General features: G+C 44.6%; 1 protein-coding gene across 1 annotated transcript; it reads left to right on the forward strand.

Moving 5' to 3' along the window:
• Nucleotides 1-11,131: 11,131 nt before the first annotated feature.
• CRHBP (corticotropin releasing hormone binding protein) lies at nt 11,132-20,096 on the forward strand. The gene is made up of 7 exons (XM_030512687.1): nt 11,132-11,289; nt 11,719-11,812; nt 12,419-12,576; nt 14,595-14,805; nt 16,111-16,259; nt 17,607-17,724; nt 19,211-20,096. Exons 1-7 carry the CDS (start codon nt 11,209-11,211, stop codon nt 19,366-19,368), a joined length of 969 nt encoding a protein of 322 aa, XP_030368547.1. The 5' UTR covers nt 11,132-11,208; the 3' UTR covers nt 19,369-20,096.
• Nucleotides 20,097-22,477: the final 2,381 nt, after the last annotated feature.

Genomic DNA, 22,477 nt, shown 5'->3' on the forward strand with positions numbered 1-22,477 from the left:
GAAAAAAGGAGACTTAGCAGTGGATGCAGAGCCACAATGTGCTGCCTCTTTAACTCTTCAGTGACAGAAGTTATATAGAATTCACAGAAGATCTTCTAGGGAAACACAGCTAAAAATATTAAAGTAAAACTGACAACAATTGCACAACTTTTTGCCCCCTGCAATGTTGTGCACCTCAATACCACTGCAGTTGTTGGACCAGGATGGCTGGAGGATCAGCCAGAAAAAAGTAAATCTGCTTTTATGGTTCACCATAGGTCCTGCAGAATGTTTCTAGTCTCCCAGCTTTTCCCCTTCCTTCAAGGGGAAGGGAGAGAAGAGCAGCTTAAAGCTTCAACCCCAAGCTAAAAGTAATAAGATTGCTCCAGTAAGGACCAGAGACTTCATTATGACATTTGAGCAGGAGGCATTTTGGAAGCAAGCTCGAGAAAGTTCATAAACTCTCTGCTCATCCCTGATAAGCCCCTGGACACATAGCAGCCTGTGTGCCAAGCAGAATTATGCTAAATCACAGCTGGCGACATCACCATGCCTGGGGTCAGGCAGGGAGAGATGCTGCCATGATGAAGGGTCAGTGGAGGCATCGCCTCAGCTGAATTTACTAGGGATTGAGTGCAATCTAATCCCTCTGTGGAAGGGGATTGCTTGCATATGAGCTATGGGTGAATCAGAGGAGAATGACTCAAATGATCTTTATTCCAACAAAAGTTTTATAAAACCTTATAAGTCACCATTTTTGGCTGGTTAGGTTTTTCTTGTTGCTGTTTTAACTGCAAGGACAACTGTTAAACTCTACCAGCTTTAAAGAAGAAACCCTTTTACACTGAGGATTGAAGACCAAGCAGAAAAGGAAGAAAATGCTACAAAGCACATTCCGATGCTTGCAAACACAAAGCCATGACACACTCTGGGGTTCCGGGGTAAAGGACTTGCCATCCTAATCTTGGACTATCCATAGGCTGGCCCACTGAACCAGCCGGTCATTCTTTTGCTGTTACTCTTCCACAGGAGTCAAGTAGTGCTGCATTAGTAGACACCACTTCAAAGAAAGATAGCTGAAAATCACCTGAATTGCCCCTGAACCAGAAAAATGTGAGAGCAATCCTGTTTTCTGTAAGTAATCTTCAGGAAGGAAATCTGCATTGAAGCCATTTATACTGGCTATGCATACGATGCTTGCATGGCCAACCTCACTAAAACCACTTTGTGCTGCAGATGTGAACATTTGGTTTTAGCTTCTTTCAGAAAGGAAAAATGTCTCCTTCAAACATGAAGGCAGTATGTTTTTCCTCATTGTTTACTGACACATTTCCTGCTGACTTTGAGTTTGCCTGTAGTTCATAAATCTAGAAAGCACTTTGATGTTCACATGCAGAGGGAGCTTGCTGTGTGGCTTTCTCCACAGTCTCTCAGCTTTAGCGATGATGTCTAATTACATGCATTTTTATCATTTGTGTTATCAGACTGTCTGAAAAATCGATAGAAAATTGAACACCACAAGAAGGTCTTAATATTTTCAAGTTACATTCAAGACCAATAAAAATACAGCAATGCCAGCCAAGATCTTTACTAGCTATTGTGAAATTATTTTGCCTGACATCTAAAAAGCAGATTTTCAGAGACAAATGATATTATCTTGAAAGCATCAGCCTCTGCCATTTGCTTTTATTTCAGTTCAAAAGAGACTTGAAGTGCCAGTACAACTGGGTACAGGAAGCTTGATGCACTATCAGTAAATAAATTTGTAACCTCTTCAGATCTAGTATCCAACTACAGATATCAAAGAGCCTCATACAACACCACAGTCATGACAAGTGCTATGCAATGGGGCAGTCTCTCCATGCTCTGACTCACCAGCACAACCTTTTTGACTACAACAGTGTAGAGGGTGTCAAGCGCAATGGGGTAATCATCATCTTACAACATTAGTTCCTCCGTGTAAAGATGAGAAACAGAGTTGCCTGGGCTTGTGAGAATGGGGAGAGAAGTGACAGTAAGAGACTCCAACAGGACAGGTGATCTTTCCAGCAACCAGACATATCATGAATTGCTTTCCACCAAATGCCATTTGAGAAAGAACTGAAAGCTATTGACAGTGACAGTTTTATATTTACAGCTATGAATGTGCCACTGCACTTGCAGGGATACCTTGAATACATGCAGTATCTGCATTAACCTGTGCTTGCTAGCATAGGAAATCCAGCATCTCCAAAGCCTGTCACAACTGCTGGGCAGGCACAGAGCAGTGTATATCATACATGTGACAGCCCAGAGCTGCTCAGCATGGCACAATGAGCAGTGTGCAGTACAGCACTTTGACATGCCTGCCTGTTTGGTCTGAGAATTCTGAATGAAGCTGTCTTTCAAATCCCAGTAATTATCAGTGCATTTGCTTCTCATCCTTGGCACCCTGACACACAGGCTGGCAAACTCCCTGCTCTGTCAGTACGGTGCCTGCTCTGCTCAGGCACACACGCTTTTCACTTAGCAAGGCAGATATTTCCTGCTGGTACAAAGGCTCCGGGGTCTCCCCAGCATAGCAATCACTGCCATGGCTGCATGGCCACAGCAGCGCAGCGGGTGTACACAGCGTGCAGGGGATGGAATGTATCATTTCAAAACCCGGTGCAGGTATCTCAGTGAGGCACGGCTTTGTGATATCCCAAGCTGCCAGGGAATTAACACCGTGGTACAGACAGGCCAGAAGAAGGGGGTAAAGAGCTCTCCTAGTAGCTATGCAGACCCACCCCAGGTCACTCAGCCATCCAAGGCAGAGCCCCTTTCTAGGCTCCATACTGCAGCATAAAGCAGAGCATGGCCAGGAAGGAAACTCTTAGGGACAGCCCAGAGCCCATCATCCCATCTCAGCAGCACACACTCAGCTCCTCTCCAATTTCAGCTCTAAAGAAGCTGGGTAAAAGGTCAAACAGAAAACTTGCCTCTGAAATCAGATTAATCTATATAAAGGTTTTTGACTGGCAGGAAGATTTGTTAGACTGTGATATGACGTCATGTGCATGTCTAATAAGAGTTTTGATTGACAGGCCAACAATTATCAGATGTGTCTTTAGGGATAATTAAGTCTATTGAATGGCACTGTATTATTTGAAGAAAAAAGGGGTCACATTTTCAATTTTATCCTTCTGCCACACGATACGGTATGAGATTTAATGTTTCACTTACAATCTGGTAATCTGTTTTCTCAGATAGTTCCATCCATGTCAGTTTCTCTGTGTTAGAGTATGATGGGTTAAAGGCCCTGGGCAGCTATCAAAGAGAGCACATCAATAAATTTCACCAGATACATCAATTAAAAAAAAAAAAAAAATCAAACAACAAACCAAAACAAAAAGAAAAAAACCAACCATCCAAAAAATTAAAGCTTGTCCTTTTTAAATACCAGCTCTCAGACACCTGCAGTCAGTTGTGAACGAGGGGCAACTCCCAAGGAAGAGAACTGCAGCTGCATCCACTTATTTTGCCCTCGCAAGTAGATTCTCAGCTGATGTAAAATGACAGAGCCTATTGCACTTAGTGGCATAATTTTGCAACAGCTGAGGACATGTGCTTGAGAGATTTTAAATTAGCCTTCAATGGAAAGCTGTGTTTCTGTTAGCTGGTTGGCTAAATAAGGACATGTCTGTAAAACTGCAAATGTTGCAACAAGGCAGCTAAAAGGAAGACGGGAGGAAGAGTTGCTCAGAGCACAAGTATTTGGAAGAAAATCAGCTGTCCTGCGAGGTCCTGGTTGACTTCAAGAGTTGCAGAGCAAATTTTCATGGTGTAGCTCTCAAATACCTATCTGTGGAGTCTGCCTTAAAACTTCATGTGTTGCTCTGACTCTACATTCCCAGCATTGGCATGAACCCAGGAAAGCACTTTATGGAAACACAGAATAAAGCTACAGCAGGAAAAAACTGCGGGTAGAATCTCTCGCAAAGAGCAAAAAAGCAACAGAATCACCTGGAGCATTAGTTAAGGTTGTGTTTTGTGGGCTGAAAATATGGCAAGAAGTTAGAAGGCTGCAGAAAGATGCAGGTTCCCTAGCTTTGGCTGGGAACATTGAGTGGCAGCAGCAAATAGGTCCCTGCGGCTGAGCAAAGGGTGGCTGGATGAGATGGCAGGGTTGGAGAGCTCTATCCCTTTAAACCATTAATGCCTTGGCTAGGTGAAACCAAATCTCTTTTTGACCTTGCTCTAATGACCTAATTCTGCAATTTTCACTTGGGGGAGATTTTTTTTTTTTTGCTATTTTTGGTACCCCAGGAATAATATTACATGAAGAAGAATCATCAGCCTTTGAAAGCCAAGTACAGTTTCGATTTGAAATGAAAAAGTCTGTTGGTAGACTTAAAGTAGAGATTGTCTAGGACCGCTATCAAAGGTGAAGCTGTCTTTAAGACTTCAGAAGGTTGAAAAATGCTGCCCAGATGATCTCAAAGTCCTTCAATATTCAAATACACAAGTACACAATCACAAAAATACACAAAATATACACTTCAATACACAAAATATTCCAGTACATTCAACTTAAAGTGTTCGGAGCCTAACTGATCAAAGTGGCATTGCAGCCTATATGGTACTACAGGTAAGTAATAAGGAATCACATGCATGTGAAAAATAAAGGACTAAGTGGTAGGAACAGTTGAAAAGATAAATATACCATTATGCTGGATATGCTGGCATCTCATATCTGACTCATATTGACTAGCTGAATTGTGTTAACACTCCACAGTGTTTCTGAAATGGGCCCATTACTGTGATGCTGAACACTAGCAGAGACAATTGTGTTGAATCACAGTTTTTCCTGGATGAGAAAAACTCAATCATAGAGATAGTCACTTCAGCTGAGAAATGCTTGTCCTTGAATAGGAAAAAATATCTTAAAGTATCACTTGTCAAAGTGGTGCTTTGTCAAAGATAGTTTGTTCTTCTCAGCGATCCAGATCTAACAAATTTTGGAATGTGATGTGTCAATACTAAGGTTTCTCAATACATCTGGAAATTATATTCTGTATAATAAAGTGACCTCATCATTGAAAACAAAGTGACAAATGTTCTAGTAACCCAGAACTGAACATGAAATTTGGGAGCAGAGGAACAGGAGCTGATGCTTGGGGCAGGTTCACTGAGACAAGGTTGCAGCAGTTGAAGAGGCTGCAGCACTGTCCCCTCTGCACATCCAGCACAGGACCTGACCTGGGCCATGAGGGGTACACCTCAAAGCAAAGTCCAACCATGATAACTGTGCTATGTTTTGGAAAGGAGATTGTTCTTCTGCAAGGGCACTGGGACTGATCAGATCAGCTGCTGCAGCTGGCAAAGGCAAACATGACTGACTTTGGTCCATAGGCATGGGCTGAAGAAGGCATCTACCAAGGTCCCTTGTCTGGGAGCCTCACTGATGCCTGTCTGTGGCTCTGGTTTTGAGGTCTTCCTACATCAGCCCTCTAGAGAGGAGTTACTGTGGGGGGGATCCACAGAGAAGGCAGGCCCAGGCTAAAATCAAACAGCTCGGCAAATGTCCAGCACGACTCTTAATGCCAGAGCGACGGCATGTGCCTTTGCGAGCCCCCCCACATTTCTTCTCTCCTTCCTGTGAGAAAACTTTTCTTTGCTCTCACTTCTTGGCCCTGACTCCTTTGTGTAGACACTGGGTTGAGTCACAGGCAGAGCTGGTAGTGATAACCGCCCTCAAGGTAATCTTGGTGTCTGAATATAATGTTTGCTTGATTATTTGTAACCCGCTAAACTGCGAGCTTCACAGTCCTTGCTCTTATTCGATGCCATAAATAGTGTTAATGCAACACTTATCATCAAGCCTGCATGATGCTGATAGGCTTTCAGTTCATAAATCACATGCGTTTGCCATTTCTCTAAACCACTCTACATGACAAATCACACATCTCTTGTGTCAAACTGCCCAGAGTTAACAAGCTAAGCTTACTTCACCTTACAGAAAGTTCAGCTCTATTTAAAGCCAATTTAGGCACATGGAAAGAAGTAATAGAAGTGTCATTACAGAGAGATGTATGGCAAGGCTTGGAAGAAGCTTGCCATACCCAACACAGAGCTGGGGCAGATGGGTAACAAGAGAAGTCAGTGGCAGAGATGCCCACTGATTGGAGAGAGAGGAGTCCTGGGCTCAGGTTGGGTCATAGCCTGCCGAGGAACCTGTCTGACACTGAAACCAACACAAAAGTAAAGGAATGAAACAGAAAATGTCATCTCTGGTGACTTACACGATGGGGGAACCGGACCAGAAGCAGGAACTCCATACACATTTGGCTGTAGCTTTTTGATCTCAGACAGTTTTTGAAGTGAAGTCTTGTGTGAGTTTGTATATCAAAGATAAGGTTTCTTAATGACGTCCAAGGCTGTGATTTGCCATACAGCTTCCCCTTTACTTCTTTTTCTGTGGTGTTATTTCAGAGCAATAGCTGATTGCTAGCATGCAATTTAGCAAGGACCAAAAGTTTAGCTCTCGCTGTAGCATTCACGACACTTCAGAGCCACTAGATTTGTTTCTCACCTTAATCTGGGCTAACCGATCCCACTGTTCAGGAGTCATATACTGAAGGATTTGCAAACAGTTGAATGGCATACTTGTATAATAAAATACAAGTGGTGTGCAGCAATCCCCTACCCTGCAAAGACATGGATATCGGTGTGAGACCTGCTGCCACACAGTAAAAAGCAAGGACTGGCTAGTATTATGTCTCACGTACACTATGGGGGAAAGGAAAAGCTAGTCCCTGAATTAATTCTGAGTTACAGTGGGGATGAGCATAGGGGAAATAAATATAGCTCAGCACAGTGTTTAGCAGCTGACATGTTAGGAAGTTTAAAGTCCAGCCAGATGTCTCACACTGTGCATCACCCCACACCACATCTCTTCAGCCAGCACTCAGCAGCAGTGAGAAATCAGCATCAACAGCCAAGGATGGAGTGCCCAAGGCAGGAGAAATCCTCTTCACTTGAGCAGCTGGTGTTGTAGCACTGTGGGCTTGCTGCTGCTCCTATCAGTTCAAGAAACCACCAGGCACAGGCAAGCAGAGGGGCCCCCACGGGATGTGTAGCGGCCGGTTGGTCCCTCTGCATTTGGAGTCTGCATGACGTTGTGTCTATACAGGAAAACTAACTCTTATTTAAGGTCCCGGTACCAGAGGGAGTTTTGGTCTGCTCTAGCTGCTTCTGCCAGCAGTCAGGCTGCAGCTGAAGAGGTAAGAGCTCTGTAGGGGAAGAAATATGGCCTGAACCAGAAGTTCATGGTTTTCAACATGTAGCTGGTAGGAAGTCCAGGAGCTGTGGTTTGTACAGGCTCTCCAGAATCTCCAGGTTCATACCTTTACCTGGGGTGCAGGGTGAGATGTGCTGCTGGTGAAATTTCCACGTTGAGTGAAAGGAATGCTGGCCACAGCCTGAAATGTGTTTGTGGTGAAGTGAGTGTTGAAATAAAATGGCCTTTTACAGGAATTGAAGCATGGCAGGGTGCTGTGTTAAAGAGCTGGGGACTCAAGGGACCCTTTGGAGAGCAGAAAGGGTTCATAACACCTGGGCCCTCTTTGCAATAGGGAGGGATCCCTAGGAGTGTCTGTAGCTCAAGCACTGCACACTAAGATACCCAAGAACATCCACAATCTTCCTGTACCAACTACCTTACCTTTGAGGGAAGAAACTGCATTTACCACCTGTATTATAGCACAGGGTATCACTTAATCACCATGGAGGAGGGTAAATGGAGTTTGTTTCATTACTCTCTTTATTCAGCTGTATTTTCTCCACCTCTCACTGCAGCTGGGATCTCTTCTCTGCTATAATAGCTGACAAGACACCTATAAGCTCTGTGCATGAGGATTTCCACCGAGGGACAGGTGGATCCTCCCTGTACACAGCTGAACTGTGTAAAAAAATCCACCCATCAGCACCCATTTAACAACCCAAGGCTCTGCAAAGTACGGGGTGCCCCAGCAATACCTCCCTGAGCCATAGCAGAGCGTGCATGCAGCCCAGCCTCTCACCAGTGTGACAATATCCAAAAGACCATCTTTTTGTCCCTGCTCGTTGCAGGGGGTTGTACTAGATGACCTTTGAAGGTTCCTTCCAACCCAAACTATTCCATGATTCTATGATTTTATCCCATCACTTCTGCCAGAGAAAGGGGCTGTTCCCAGTGTGAGTTATGGTTGCTAGCAGAGTCAAGGTGTTGTAGCATGAAAGCCACAAGAAGGGTCAAACTGGGAAAGCATTTTACTGTGTTATGTAATGTGATATTCATGAAAAAACTAGTCCCACAATGTGTTAACATGACTCAACCCCATGAAAGAGAGATGACACCCTCCTCATTCGCCCAAAGGTTTGTATCACATTGAAGGTGCTTTTTCCTTCTGAAATGCTGCAGAGATGTTTTGAACCCTGACTAAACTGCTGATTTTTCTTTGCTTTGTTAGTCACAATCTCATCTCCTGAAGAGCTCAGTCTCTGCCAGAGGCTTTAAACAAGAGCAGCTGTACTGGGAGGTACAGAGGGGAAGGGGACCTATATACACTGTGAGGAGGCAGCAGCATTGATTGTGGAGGTGGTGCCCCATTCTCCCTCACGCTCTGGCAGCCAAGATGATGGGCTGGGAGATGAGCACCCTCCTTCCCCTGGGACTGGTCTGCTTATAAGAGTCTGGGGGCTGAAGGCAGCCCTGTGTTTGAGGACACAAGCAATTATCCCAGGCACTAGGAGGCTTTGTGATGAGGCTGGATAGGACGTCATCATGCTTCATTGGCTCCTGCTGAGCCCAGAACCAAAATGCAAAGTGGAAGATGATGCAGAGTAGATGACAGGTTGCCTTAGCAGCCCTGTTACACCCAAGCTCCACATCCACAGCAAGGGGTGTCTGAGTTTAACTTTTGCACTAATGTTGTACGGAATGTTTTTGACACTCAGAGCAAACTCCTGCAGGTGTTGCATAGAAAATGTAAAGCCATTGTAGGTGCTGTGTGAGTAAGAAACTGCAATAGACATGGAGGTGGCTCCTATCCTCCCTCTCTCCACCTTGTTGATTGGAGAAAGACAGTCCCCACACCTCATCTGCTGGGATGTCCTTCAGACCCTGGGACCACCTGTTTGTCTGAGGACTTCCACCAGCATATGCTATGCTAGCCAGATCTCAGCTATTCACGGGCAAGACTATAAAATACGTTGAAATTGCTGTTGGTATGTTTTATTCTGAGTAGATCACCCCATAGATGGCTTATTAGACAGTTGTGTTGATTTAGCAGCAGTGTCATTTGTCCTTCGCTCATTTTAGAAGCTGAATTTAACGAAATCTTCAGTAACTGGTCAAATTCTCACACTACGAAGCACTCTCTCTCCTTTACTGAGTGGCAAGGACTCAGGATCTGAGGTTTAGGCTGGGGGCAAGCAGGGCAAGTGGGACTTCCCAGCCAGAATTGGGACTGGTTTCTGCAACGTGCCTTGAAGATGGGGAGTGAAGGAGTCTTGCTGTAATTCTAACTTCCTTCACTTCTTCAGAAAGTGAACATGTGATAAGAAGCATGAATGAGGCTAGGCTCCCCTGCAGCCCCTCCTGGTCCCACAGGATCCTGGTGGTTGCCAAGGCACCTCTTCCCACACTGACTAGCCTCCCAGCCATCCTTTAATGCAACTTGGGACTAAATCTTGCAGTTTTCCATCAAAACTTGTAATTCCCAAAGGACTTCAATGCATTTCCAGATTCCAAATTCCCTTGGATAATCCTCTGACAAAACTTGCCTAAAAGCACAGTATTTAAACAGTTCAAGGCAAGTACATGAAGATGAAATAATTCAATATCTTGGTTCATGCAGTAATTAACCACAGTTCTCCAAATCAGTTTTCACAGCCTTTGAATGCAATTTGATGTCAAAGTTCAAAAATAATGTTCTCCGTTTCCTAAGTATTTCTTATGCTCCTGAAACCCACACAGATATGGCAAATTCACAGGAGTGCCATGCAGATATAGAACAATATTATAGTTACATTAAAATAAACCATAAGAATTACAGCATAATGCAGTCAGAACCACAGGCATACAGGCAGAGAAAGATTTATTTATTTGCTATTTGACCAGTAAGTTTGGTGAAACAGCAAGTAAATGTTCTATCTACAAGCCCTAAAAATGAAATCAGGAGCAGCAAACTAAAAGCTTTGAATCCTGGATCATATTATAAACATATGCCTAAGTTTTGCTGAACCAAAGTGATGATTTGACAGGGAACCACAGAGCAGAAGGAGATATTAGCAAGAAGCCTGAGATGAGGAAAGGGTAGTTATTGTCTGCAGAGTATTGATGGTTCATCTTGAGTCAGGGGAAAACAAGAATATACCCTACAACTAATAGATCTGCTGAATTAGTGATATTTAGTACTTGGCAGAGTTATGAATTTTCATTTTCAGAGTCATCTTTCGAAAGTCTTTCTTATGTTTCCTTTCAGGATCAGGACTGGAGCAGTATCAGCTATTCTGTGGGGGATATGTCCTTGGGAATCCCAAATTTTTCTAATTTCTGTATGAAAGCCATGTCTGGTGGGGAGAGCTGTCTGGTTTTGCCTGTTCTTGTGTCCCAGCTGCTGGCACAGGACCTGGAAGCCAGTGGGTCCCCCAGCCCCAGCGTGATGCTGGCCCCAGGCTGCAAGCCTGGCTGGGATTCGGGGATGCTCACCCAGGCCTGGCTGACGGGGAGCCGCTGGCATGAGTCCTGTGGAGAGCTGCATGTCACGGAGCAGCAGGAAGGAGGAAGGGAGCCCTGCAGGTCCGAAATGCCTTGAGACTTGAAAGCAGAAGAGGAGGGAGGGATGCTCCTCGTTCCTTGCTTTGGAGTAACTGGAACTAAAAACACAGTGTGAGTGCTCCAACTGCATGGGGACAGGCTCTCCTCCCCAGAGCTTTTCATCTCCACCAGGGAGATAAAAGACATCTGTCAGTAAGGGGAGTTCAACTGGCTTGAAAATTTGTGGCTGTGATTTGGACCCTCGTCATGCCCGCGTACTGTGTCACTGCGAGAGGATTTCAGTTACCATAGGTTACCCTATCAGTACAGGGACCAAGTGCCTCCCCTCCCAACAGCTCTATAAAAAGAGTCTCTCCAAGATACTCCAGCGGCTCCTGCCTGCTGGCGCAGACCGGGAGAAACTTGGCCGTGGGGAGAGAGGGACGGCTGCCAGAAGAGGTGTCAGCATGCCGTCTGCATTCCAGTTTCAGTGCCACTTCATTCTCATCTTCCTGGCAGCCTCCAAGGGGGAAACCAGATACCTAGAGGTGAGCAATGGGGCACCTTGCTGAGCTTTTAACTGCTGTCTTCTAACTTGTACTCCCAGGTTTTGAGCATTGTGCTTTTTCTTCTCTACCCTCCTATTCCCACTCCTCCTTAAATATACACCTGGGTAACATTTAATCCAACAGTCCTGTGCCGTTCCCTTGTCCCCCAGTTTCTTTACCCCTTTTCTCAAACTTGCATTTTTACTGAGGATTTGAGATTCGCTGCACACTGAGCTGCTGGGCTCACCTCTTAGGTGCTAGGTTTGTCTCCCTTTACTGCAGGTTGGCAGCTTTCTGACGGAGCTCTTCCACAGCTGCACTGCTTCTGGAGGAGGGATTTGAACTGCTGGTGGCTGTTCCTGAGAGGTGCAGGGAGGGGTCTGCATTTTACTTTGTCCCAGACTCTTCTTGCCCTCTTTCCTTCACCAGGTGAGGGATGCTGGTGAAGATGAGCCCTTCCTACTCCTCAGCGAAGATCTGAAGCGAGAGCTGTCTGCAGGGCAGGTCTACCGGCGATCGCTCCGTGAGTTTCTTTGGCGCTCTGGTGGGGATCATCAGTGGGAGAGTCCTGGGGGGATCTCAGGGCACAGGGAGGGGAAAGGGGCTATCTGGGAGTGACAGAGCTGTAGGCACTTTCTGCAAGGTGGGGGAGAAGAACAACAAAGTCCGAGAAAAACTGTGGTCGAGGCAGAGGGATTGAAACGGGGCTCTGAGAAGAGGTTGGGGCTCAGAGCTGAGGGTCCTCAATAAAGGAAGGATGGGGATTGGCCACCCATGTCCCTGGCAATTATCACATCTCCAGGGCAGGTGGAAAAGCTGTGATTAGAGGGAAATCTAAAGGAACAGGGTGTTCGTGCACTTGTGCTCATACACACACAGAGTTTTCTGATCAGAGATGTTTCGATATGTCATCTCCCCCTGCACCTCCCCTCGCATTCTTGTGCTCACACTTGCAAGTTACTATTCATCCTCTGATGCTCGGCAGGCTCCTAATTGCTTCAGCTGGGTCTCCCTCTCCTCACCACCAGCCACGTGTCAGCATGTAGGTCTCTCCTCACCACCCCCTTCCCTGCGCCGCAGGCACTAGCGCTGGGTTTCCCTCCCCAGCAGGCTGTCTCTGTTTCTGCAGGGTGCATTGACATGCTGAGCATAGAGGGGCAGTTCACCTTCACTGCAGACCAACCACAGCTGCACTGCGCTACCTTCTTCATCGGGGAGCCTGAGGAGCTCATCATGATTGACTACGACTTTGTAAACATCGACTGCAAAGGGGGCGATTTCCTGAAGGTAAGAAGCTGGCGAGTTCTGCTGCGCGTTGCCTTCCTGATATGTCAGACATTCGCTACATGTGGAAGGAGCAGGCGAATGCGTGTGTGCACGAGCGTGTGTGTTTCTGTGTGTAGAACAGGCTCTCACAATGCAGCTGTCTCTGGGACAGCTGTTTCTCCTCCCTGAGGCGCTTTGGGTATGTCTCCCGCATTACCACCCCATTAAACACAGTCGGACGCAAGCTGAGGATCCCTCTCCAAACTGCAGCACTGGACCTCCTGAACTGTTCCAGGAGCACCTCTGCTGAGTGTCCATACCTGGGGGACTGACTGAAGTTTGGTCAGTATGAGCCGAGCCTGTCAGTCCCATGAGGAGGTTTTGCATTGCACACAAGCCCTGTAGATAATGATACAGCTTTCTGAGCTGCTGTTACTGCTCCAGGACCTCTGCTTGCAGGTCACTTAACATCAGCTTATTAATGAGTGGATCACTGCAGGCTTTCTTTCAAAAGGTCCCATTAGGGCTTTTCAGGGTTTTTGCCCTGAACAGAAGGAGGTTTGTGACTCAGAGCCATCTATATTCCCATATCAAAAAAAATTCACCAGGGCATTTTGTTGGCAGGCAGAGCATTGACCAAGATCTGAACTCAGGTCAGGATGTCAGAGGAGGCTGCTCTCCGCACCTTGCTCTCTGCTCTTTACGCTGCAGCGGCTGTGCACAGCACAGACCCCACCCCACCCAGTGGCAAGTTAAGCTCTGGGAAGAGGAAAGGTCCCCTTCAGTCCTTTCCTTGTGTCTCTCTCTTGGAGAGATGCTGTTCCCCTGCTTGCTTTAGCCAGAGGAATCCTGTCCCTCCCATACCCCTGGCTGTGATCTCTTCCCATGTTGTTATATGGAGGCTGATTTCAGCTTGGTTTGGGTCCAAGGATTTTGTACCTAGACTTACAGCCACTTGTGGAGGATAGAAAAATCTCTGAGGCTTTATAAAGATTTCCCTCCTTTGATCACAGGCCCCAGTTTCTGCATTATACCACTGTATTTATACACGCAGCTTTCCCCTTGTGTAATTTGAGCATCCACATCTCATTACTTCAGAAAATTTATAGTTCTGGCAAATCCAGAGACTAATCCTGCAATTTTATCATGAGGAATTCCTACACATACATTAAGATTACTCACTGAAGCAATGGCAGGATCTGGTCCTTGCATTTTCCAAGTACTGACTGGACCATAGAAGGAATTACGGGGTGGCAGCAGCCAGGAGGGAATTGAAACAGGCAACTGTGCAGCTATGCTAGAATTTAATACAGATTTCTAGTTTTGGCACATTTTCCTGAAGACAGTGAGGGCAAATAATTTGGTTTTGTTGTGAAGGAAAGATTTGTAGTGGTCGCTCCTTAAGGTCCTGTCAAACAGCCAGCATTTGTTCTGCTTTCTAGCAATTAGGATGAGCTGAGAGAAAGAGGAGAGAGCTATACCTCTGCCAATAATTCCTCCCTAAAGCTTTATTGTATTCCAGTACCTCTGAAAGGCCTCCCGGCCCTTAATGACAAGCTGCAGAACATGAACGGTGGAAAATTTCAGGCCAGATCAATGGACTTACTGCCCTGACTTTGAGAGAGTGACTTCTGTTTCATGTAGCTTCCAAATTAAGCTGGTAAAGAACTTCTCTTAGTAAGACAGAAATTTAAATAGTAAGGAATAATAATAATTAAAAAAAAAAAGATACAAATGTGATGGTGCTGTAGCAAAAAAGAGCTGCTTCCTTCAAAAATAGCCACCAATATTGTCACCTGAAGGAAATAAAGAAAATTAAAATTAAAATTTATACGTACGTATTTCCTAAATACAGATTGAAGCTTCAATAGTTGGTTAAATAATAGGAAACTGATGAATACAAAGAATTTTTGGTTTTAATTGATGGCTTTGAATAGGCAATCTGGTGTCAAAATAAAACACTGTCTGTAATATTTCATGTTACTCTGCTAACAGAGTGATAAGCAAAAGCCTTGTTTTCAATTATTGAACCCCTATAGGTATTTGATGGCTGGATACTCAAAGGAGAGAAATTTCCCAGTTCCTTGGACCATCCCCTTCCTGCTTCCCAAAGATACATAGACTTTTGTGAAAGTGGCAATATTCAGAAGAGCGTCAGGTCATCGCAGAATGTGGCAATGATCTTCTTCAGGATTCATCAGCCGGGAAATGGATTTACCATCACAGTCAAGAAAAACACCAACCTCTTTCGTAAGTCTGCATTTTATAGCATATAATGGGCTTGAGTTTGGGGCAGGAAGCAAAATGAATGTGTTGATTTGCATTGAGTCTCTCACTGGCATTATCTGCCCTGACACAGCTCTGGTAGCGCCAGTGGAGCCATGCACACCTGCAAGCCTGAGAATTTGGCTCGGGTTCAGTGTGTATCTATCTCAAGAAAAAAAGACAGTGAAGTGTAAGAGATAGCTTAGGCACGGCTTCTGAATAAAGGTCAGAAGGCTCTTTCTTCCAAAGATTTTTTCCAATCTAACATGTCATGTTCCAGCACACTTGGCTAGAACAAATAGTATTAATTTAGAGAGTTTAACCTCAGTGATTTCTAGATATGGGTGAACAATGAGATAAAATATTTGAAAAAGTTCAACAGCAAAACCATTATATTGAATGTTATGTGACAGTTATGCGTGATACATGATCCCAAGGATCTATTCGCAAGTTCTTTTGTTAAGCCTGTGAACTCGCAAGGCACAAATAATGGTCACTTGCATCACTTTTCTGAGGGGGGACATGACATGTAACAATTATTGTTCAGGCCAGTCTGGTTTATCTGCCTCACCATGCAAAGGGCGAAGATGATGACCTGTCTGCCCTATTCTTACTCCAAGTTGTTCAGTCACAAGCCTGCAAGCTGGGCCTCCACACTGGTGGGTCTTCCATGTCCATGGATGTGATTACTGCGTGCAGTTGCTGGAGGTGGCTTGTCATTCATCAGCCTGCTGAAGCAGCTGTAGGCCTCCAGGTCTGTGTGGAGGATCCCTTGGGTTGCACATGCAGATGATAAGCTACTCCCTTACCTGAACAGTTAAGCTTGAACTCTAAGATAAAATCAGCATGTATCTGCTCTAGTTTTAACGTAAATGGAGTTAAGGAACTCCACTTAAGAGCAGCAGAATAGGGCTTAGGGGCTTGCTTGCAATACCAGCCAATAACCACTCAAAGCTAAACAAAAGGTGTGCACTTGTATTTAGCCTCCTTCAAACTGGAAAACAACATGAGCCCCTGATGTATGGATTTGAGGTGTGAGCTCTCCCACTGACTGCTTTAGCCTCAAGTTCTGCCAGACCTCATGCTACACAGTAAGCAATGGATGAGGAATTTTTAGGGAACAAATGCTATGCAAGAACACCAGAAAATGCCATATGCGTATTTTCCAGTATTTGGTTGTCACTCTCAGTAATTAAATCATCTATTCTTTGTTAGTATTGAAAGTACATAATTTTGCTACAAGCAGTAGTGACTGCACAAGTAATTCTTATACCTTCTCCTGTGCTGCAGCTTGCAACGTCATCTCTCAGACTCCCTCGGGAAGGTTTACCATGGTCATTCCTCATCAGCACAGAAACTGCAGCTTCTCCATAATATACCCAGTGGTGATAAAAATATCTGATCTTATCCTGGGGCATTTAAATGGCCTCTTTTTAAAGGTGAGTTTTTTGTTTCCTAAGAAATTACTACCATGTGCACTTTTCCTGGTCACAGGAGAGGGAAGCGGGCGAAGCGGGGATAGCCTGTCGCATGGATGCTAAGGCATGTGCACTCTGGGCCCCATGTGCACACACTGGGGGCTCTGGTTTGCCCCCAGAGATGAGAGCTGATTATGTCTCTATTGCTATTGTCTTTGTAATGTTGCAGAGGCAATCAAATTATGCAAAGTATCATTAATGCATGTAAATATTGGTTGCCATAACAAAGGGTAAGAATTTCATTAGAGAGAAAGGAGTGCTTTCTGTCTGTATTTAATGAAAGCAGCAACCATTCTGAACAGAAAAAGAAGACACGGGTTAGATACTGAGGTATTAGCATGGAAAAAATACAAAGGTGTTCACAACTGATTCCTTGCTCAGCATGCTGAGCATCCACTGTTTCATTAGCATGGGGCTGGGGTTTGGCCACAGCATTTGGTGCCTGGTGATGACCAGCAGGAGAGGATAAGTGCTGTTGGTGGTCCCCTGTGCCTGGGAGGTCTAAGAAGGTGCAAATTCTAAAATATCCAGAAGGGTAGGAGCAAGAAAGTTTGTTTTCTACAGCCACTGAGACTGGCAGCCTAGATCCTCCATGGGGACTGCCAGTGTCTGAGCAAACCAGGCTTTGAGAGATGAGCAAATGAGCTGACTTGCTCAGCAGTGGGCAGAAAAGGGACAACAGCAGAAAAAAATGAAGAAATCAAGCAACTAAATAGCACATATGGGTGCTATTTAATAGCACCCATATGGTGACAGCCCAAAGGTGTACGAGGTGTCTGTGCAAAATGTTTTTGGCACATATCATTAATTTTCAGGAAAAGAATGCTTGTGGGTCTAATACACAGTAAGCCATTGTTATCATATAAAACTACTCTTTCAGTTAATTCCTACTTTAATTAAACTTTGCCAAAAGCAACACTTACTGCTTAGGAATATGTATGACATAGTGGAACTTAAGTTCCTGCATGCCAGCTGAGTGCACACATGCAACCCATGCCTGTATAATTTGATTACATGTCTAAGCATCTGGAATCAGACTGCTTATCAGCACTAAAAGAAATTGAATCAACACCTTAACTACTTGTCAGTAATTTTCACAGCCTACTTAGGTCTTTCTTCAGAGTCTCTTCAGAAATTAACTGACTAATATCGAATTGAAGTAGTACTGTTCAGGATAAAAACAGCCTGATTTTGTACAGGTTTGAGCATGGAGAACTTCTAAAACCTACTGGTGGCTGCCGTCGTGTCTAGAGAACTGCTACATTTTCAAGATAAATTATAAATAACTGCTAATCTTTGCCTTTTCAGAAACCATCGGCAGGCTGTGCAGGAGTGGGAGACTTTGTAGAGCTGCTAGGAGGAACTGGCTTAGACCCATCCAAGATGTTTCCACTTGCTGATCTCTGTCACTCTTTTCATGGATCTGGTAAGAACTCTTTCTTCCACTTACCTTCATGTGATAAAATAATCAGCTAGAAGGAGTCGTGCAGAGGCCCCCCCAAACCTGGATTTCCTGCTAGACTTGTAAACTTCGCATCTAGCAGAACATGACATCTAAAGCTATTTGAGCCCGTGGCTGGGCTGTGCTCACAGCGCACGCACAAACACTTTCACTCGCCCCTGCATTAATTTTATAACAAAGTTATACTTATTTTTAAAATGCTTGTCCTGTAACACACAGGATTATTAGAGAGTCAACAGATAGAGGAGCCTGGAAATTCATAACAAACGAAGGCAGAGTGGTTAAATTTTCAGCTAAGGAGTTTTCTCTCAGTTACTCGGTGTTTCCAAAGCTGCTTTTTCTGCTGCAGGAGTAACACATACCCCCAAAGACTCAGAGCTTCCACTCTCTGCTTTGAAGCCTGGGGGAGCTCTGTTCCTGTCTCACTATCATGCCATGTCAGTGACCAATTTTTCCCCCTAAAGTTGAGAATTTCCGGTTTCCCTAATATTCAGTATAGCAGAGTACCAAGCGTTGCAGTGATGTGACAGACAAGCCCCTGTGGCACATGTGTTGTACCACAGGAGTATGAACAGGTACATTGAGAAGCAGCATTTCCACAGGGCTGGAGAACAGGCATGTGTCTGGTCTCCTTTTGCCTTTCTTCACACCAGAACTTCATTGTCCAGGCACTGTTCAAAGCTTTAACTGGCAGGCACTGGTGCTGAGTGAATACTGAGCTCTCTGATGAGAATAAAATGTGCTTTCCTGGTCGTGAGAAGGAAGGGAAATCCCATCTGAACAGTCCTGCTCTCCCAATGACCCACCAGATTTCTCCTCCAGTGAGGAAGATGCTCGACGTTCCCCAAATGAAACAGGCTTTGCCAAACCCCCGCTCAAATGGCTCATCTAAAGCAGTAGCTAGTGATAGACTTGATTTCCCCTGGAGTGAGTCCATATGCTGGGCACTGCCATTTGCGTTTGTCTTGGTGGAACTCTCCTATGCCTTTGTTACTGTGAAGAACTTCCTTATGCACAAAATCACTCATTCCTCTAACAGAAATCATTTCAATATTGTTCATTTTTGATATCTCCAGGATAGGGCACCATTTCCCTTACCCATTGCTCCTGGTATCTAACAGTAGCATACCTTATCTTCCTAAGACATCTGCATCGTATCTATCTATGCATATATAAAACTGTAGGTGGATGGGAAGTGAGTGGCATTTGCATGCGCAAAGGTTACAACACGTGATTAAATACCCAAGCCATGGTACAGTAAAATTAACAAATACAAAAGAAGGTATTCAGTCAGCAATACCACCACTGACTGGTCATACATACAAATTTGCTTTGTTTCCAAAATTGTGTGTATCAGTACTTTGCAATTCTCAACACTATATATCTTTTTTCCCTCTCTTTCATATAAGTGTATCTTTAAATCTCCTCTGTATCTCTTTTGCCTAATTAGCGCAAATGAAAATTGGCTGTGACAATACTGTGCTGCGAATGGTCTCCAGTGGCAAACATATCAACCGTGTGACATTTGAGTATCACCAAATTGATCTGCAGGAACCAGAAAACAGAAAGGAGAATAGCATTGAGGAATTCTGCTTTCCTAGTATCTGAAAAAACAGGCCACACATTTTCACATAGCTAATGAAATAAGGTTCTGGTGAATTAAAAAATATGTATTTTTCCTTTAACCAGCTGGTATTATCAAGTCTTTCTACAGTACAAGCATATTTCTTTTTTCATACAAACCAGTCATTCCCATGCGCAAGCAAGAAAAAGCAATCAATATATTAATCTTTGTTACTATCAAGATATTTTTTCTGCAGTATTTAAGCTCATTTACCATACCCAAAATCAATAGCAAGAACAGAAGGCTATGTTTCCCATATTATTAGAAAAACAGAAAAAAATCCTCTGTGTATCTAGTCTGAGGACATATGAAACCCACAATAAGTATAAACTTCATACAGCAACTTTATCCTTTTATATCAGGTATTAACAAAAAACTTTGATGGTGGAATACACTTCCAGTTTTGTAAGAGGAAACCCAGCATTAGTGTGTGTAAAAACTACTGGTTTGTTTATGACTATAAATGTACTATTTATTTCTAATGACATGTTTTTAATAAAAATTTATAGCATGGAAACTTACTTACATAAATCCAAATGTAAATAAATACATTTAAAGAGTTGGCAAAATGTTATTATGTTGTATTTTTCTGAAGAGCTCTTTCAGCATTCTGGTTAAACTTCCCAAGTCTTGTGCAATTTTCTGGAAACAATGATTTTGAACACATGTTACTGTGAAACTGTGGACTATTAAAGTAACATTACGGCAGAAATTTAGTTTGCCAATGTTGTGTACACCTTCAAGTGGAGTACGTTCCAGCTGTACACTTAATGACACCTTCCCTATTGAAGGATTTTGGTGAGGTGTCCTGCTGACGTGTGGAGGCACAGATATACAAGTACAGATTCATTTTTTACAGACCTTTGGTGACGCAGAAGAGGAGTGTAAGCCTGGAGAGCTCTGGGAAGCACAGTGCAGCAGAGGACCAGAGTTGTGTCCTAGCTTGGAAGGAGACACATAGACTGATTCATAAGTTCTCTGGGAGTACTACCTGGGAATAGTGAGACCAAATTGTTCCTCCTCTGATGTTCAATTAACGGTCAACACTGATTAATCCAGCAGCATGCTGGACATCTTCAGCACTGATTTGTGGTTCTTAATCTCACAGTTGGTCACCAAAAAACAAGTGTCTTGAGTGTTCAGCAGCTCTGAAGTTAATCCCTCCTGACTGAAGTGGGTGAAAACTACAGGACGCCTCAGTCTCGCCCTTTGTAGGGTTTTGGGACCCCAGTTTTGGTGACTGACTCATGAAGAGAGGGATGTGTTTGGCAGAACTGGTCAGACTCAGGCAAGTGTGTCCATTCTGCAGGGCTGTGTTTATGGAAAAGGTGGGGATTGTGGAAATGTTTTGCTTCGTTCAAAAAAAACCAGACAAAGCTGCTGCTGGCTACCACGAGGCGTGGAGCCTGGCTCAGGACTCTGATCCAGCCCCATGCAACCCATCATGGGCTTCCTGGGCCCCAGGTGTAGTGCTGGCAGCACTGGCATGGCCACCCAGCACCAGAGACATTGAAGCATTAAAAAAGAAAAAAATAAAAATCAGGACTCAAAGAGATACCATTTCTCCTAGGAAAACTTGCAATGACAGAAGATCTCTGTCCCCCAACATCACACTCAGCTTACCCTTTTTGGGTGCCTGTCACTTTCAGGGTGGCCCTAACTGCATCTAGCCCCACCAGCCTTTCCTGGGCACCCTTTGGTGAACCAGGACAGGTTTCCAGGCTGCACAGTTTGAGAACAAGCTCGCAGGTTCCCTTATTAGACTGTACCTATCCACACGCCTACCTTAACACTGGGAAGAGGTAGAAGTCTGTAAAGTACTGCTCCTTGGTCACTAAGAAACATTAGAGGAGCTGAAATATCAACAACAGATCTAGCTCAGGACTAGATCACCAATGAAGATAAACTCACAATCTCTTGCTTAGTGCAGTTCAATAGTGGTATTTCCCACCTTTCAGTTTGATGTGATACATTTTTTTTTCAATCCTAACATTCCTGCGCAGGAAAACCAGGGGATCAGACCCAGCCAGCATGGTTCTTGAACGGCGGGTCCTGCTGGAACAACCTGATCTCATTCTATGACAAGGTGACCCTTGTAATGATATGAGGTTCAACAAGGCAAAATGCTGGGTCCTGCACTCGGGCCACAACAACCCATGCAACGCTAAAGGCTTGGGGAAGAGTGGCTGGAAAGCTGCTCATGGAAAAGGACCTGGGGGTGCTGATTGACAGAGCTGAACATAAGCCAGCTTGTGCCCAGGTGGCCAAGGCGGCCAACGGCATCCTGACCTGTAGGAGAAATAGCGTGGTCAGCAGGGCCAGGGCAGTGCTCATCCCCCTGTACTGGGCACTGGTGAGGCTGCGCCTTGAATCCTGTGTTCAGTTCTGGGACCCTCACTGCAAGAGGTGCCAGAGCAGGTCCAGAGAAGGGCAGTGGAGCTGGTGAAGGGTCTGGAGCACAAGTCTGAGGAGGAATGGCTGAGGGAACTGGAGTTGTTTAATCTGGAGTAGAGAAGACTCAGGAGGGAACCTTATCACTCGCTACAACTTCCTGAAAGGAGGATGGAGTGAGGGGGTGGCTGGTCTCTTCTCCCAAGTAACAAGCGATAGGAGAAGAGGAAATGGCCTCAAGCTGCACCAGGGGAGGTTTAGATTGGATATGAGGAAAAATTTCTTCACTGGAGGGTGATCAGGCATTGGAACAGGCTTCCCAGGGAAGTGGCAGAATCACTACCCCTGGAAGTGTTCAAAAACCATGTGGATGAGGCCCTTAGTGACATGGTTTAGTGGTGGTCTTGGCAATCCTGGGGTAAAGGTTGGACTTAATGATTTCAAAGGTCTTTTCTAATCTAGTTGATTCTATGATTCTATGACTTAAATACCTTCAAATCACCAAGGTCTTAAAGAAAAGATACTTATGTTCAGAAGGTTTAGATTTCTCCTCCCATAGTACACAGAAGTGGAGTCTATTACTAAGAAAACTTAGCGTTATGGATGAAGGAGAGTGAAAAACAAGACTTGGTGTAGGACAGCACCATCTATTGCTATTGCTCCATGCGTAATAGTCAAGTACATCATGGTTTTCCCAGAACT

Source organism: Strigops habroptila, chromosome Z, assembly GCF_004027225.2.
Source record: "Strigops habroptila isolate Jane chromosome Z, bStrHab1.2.pri, whole genome shotgun sequence".
Lineage (NCBI taxonomy): Eukaryota > Metazoa > Chordata > Aves > Psittaciformes > Psittacidae > Strigops > Strigops habroptila.

Excerpts from the sequence above, each read along its gene's own strand:
- CRHBP (XM_030512687.1), top strand. The coding sequence starts at position 11,209 with ATGCCGTCTGCATTCCAGTTTCAGTGCCACTTCATTCTCATCTTCCTG. Across the intron at positions 11,813-12,418 it reads GGTCTACCGGCGATCGCTCC|GGTGCATTGACATGCTGAGC; the intron begins GTGAGTTTCTTT and ends CTGTTTCTGCAG. Across the intron at positions 14,806-16,110 it reads GAAAAACACCAACCTCTTTC|CTTGCAACGTCATCTCTCAG; the intron begins GTAAGTCTGCAT and ends CCTGTGCTGCAG.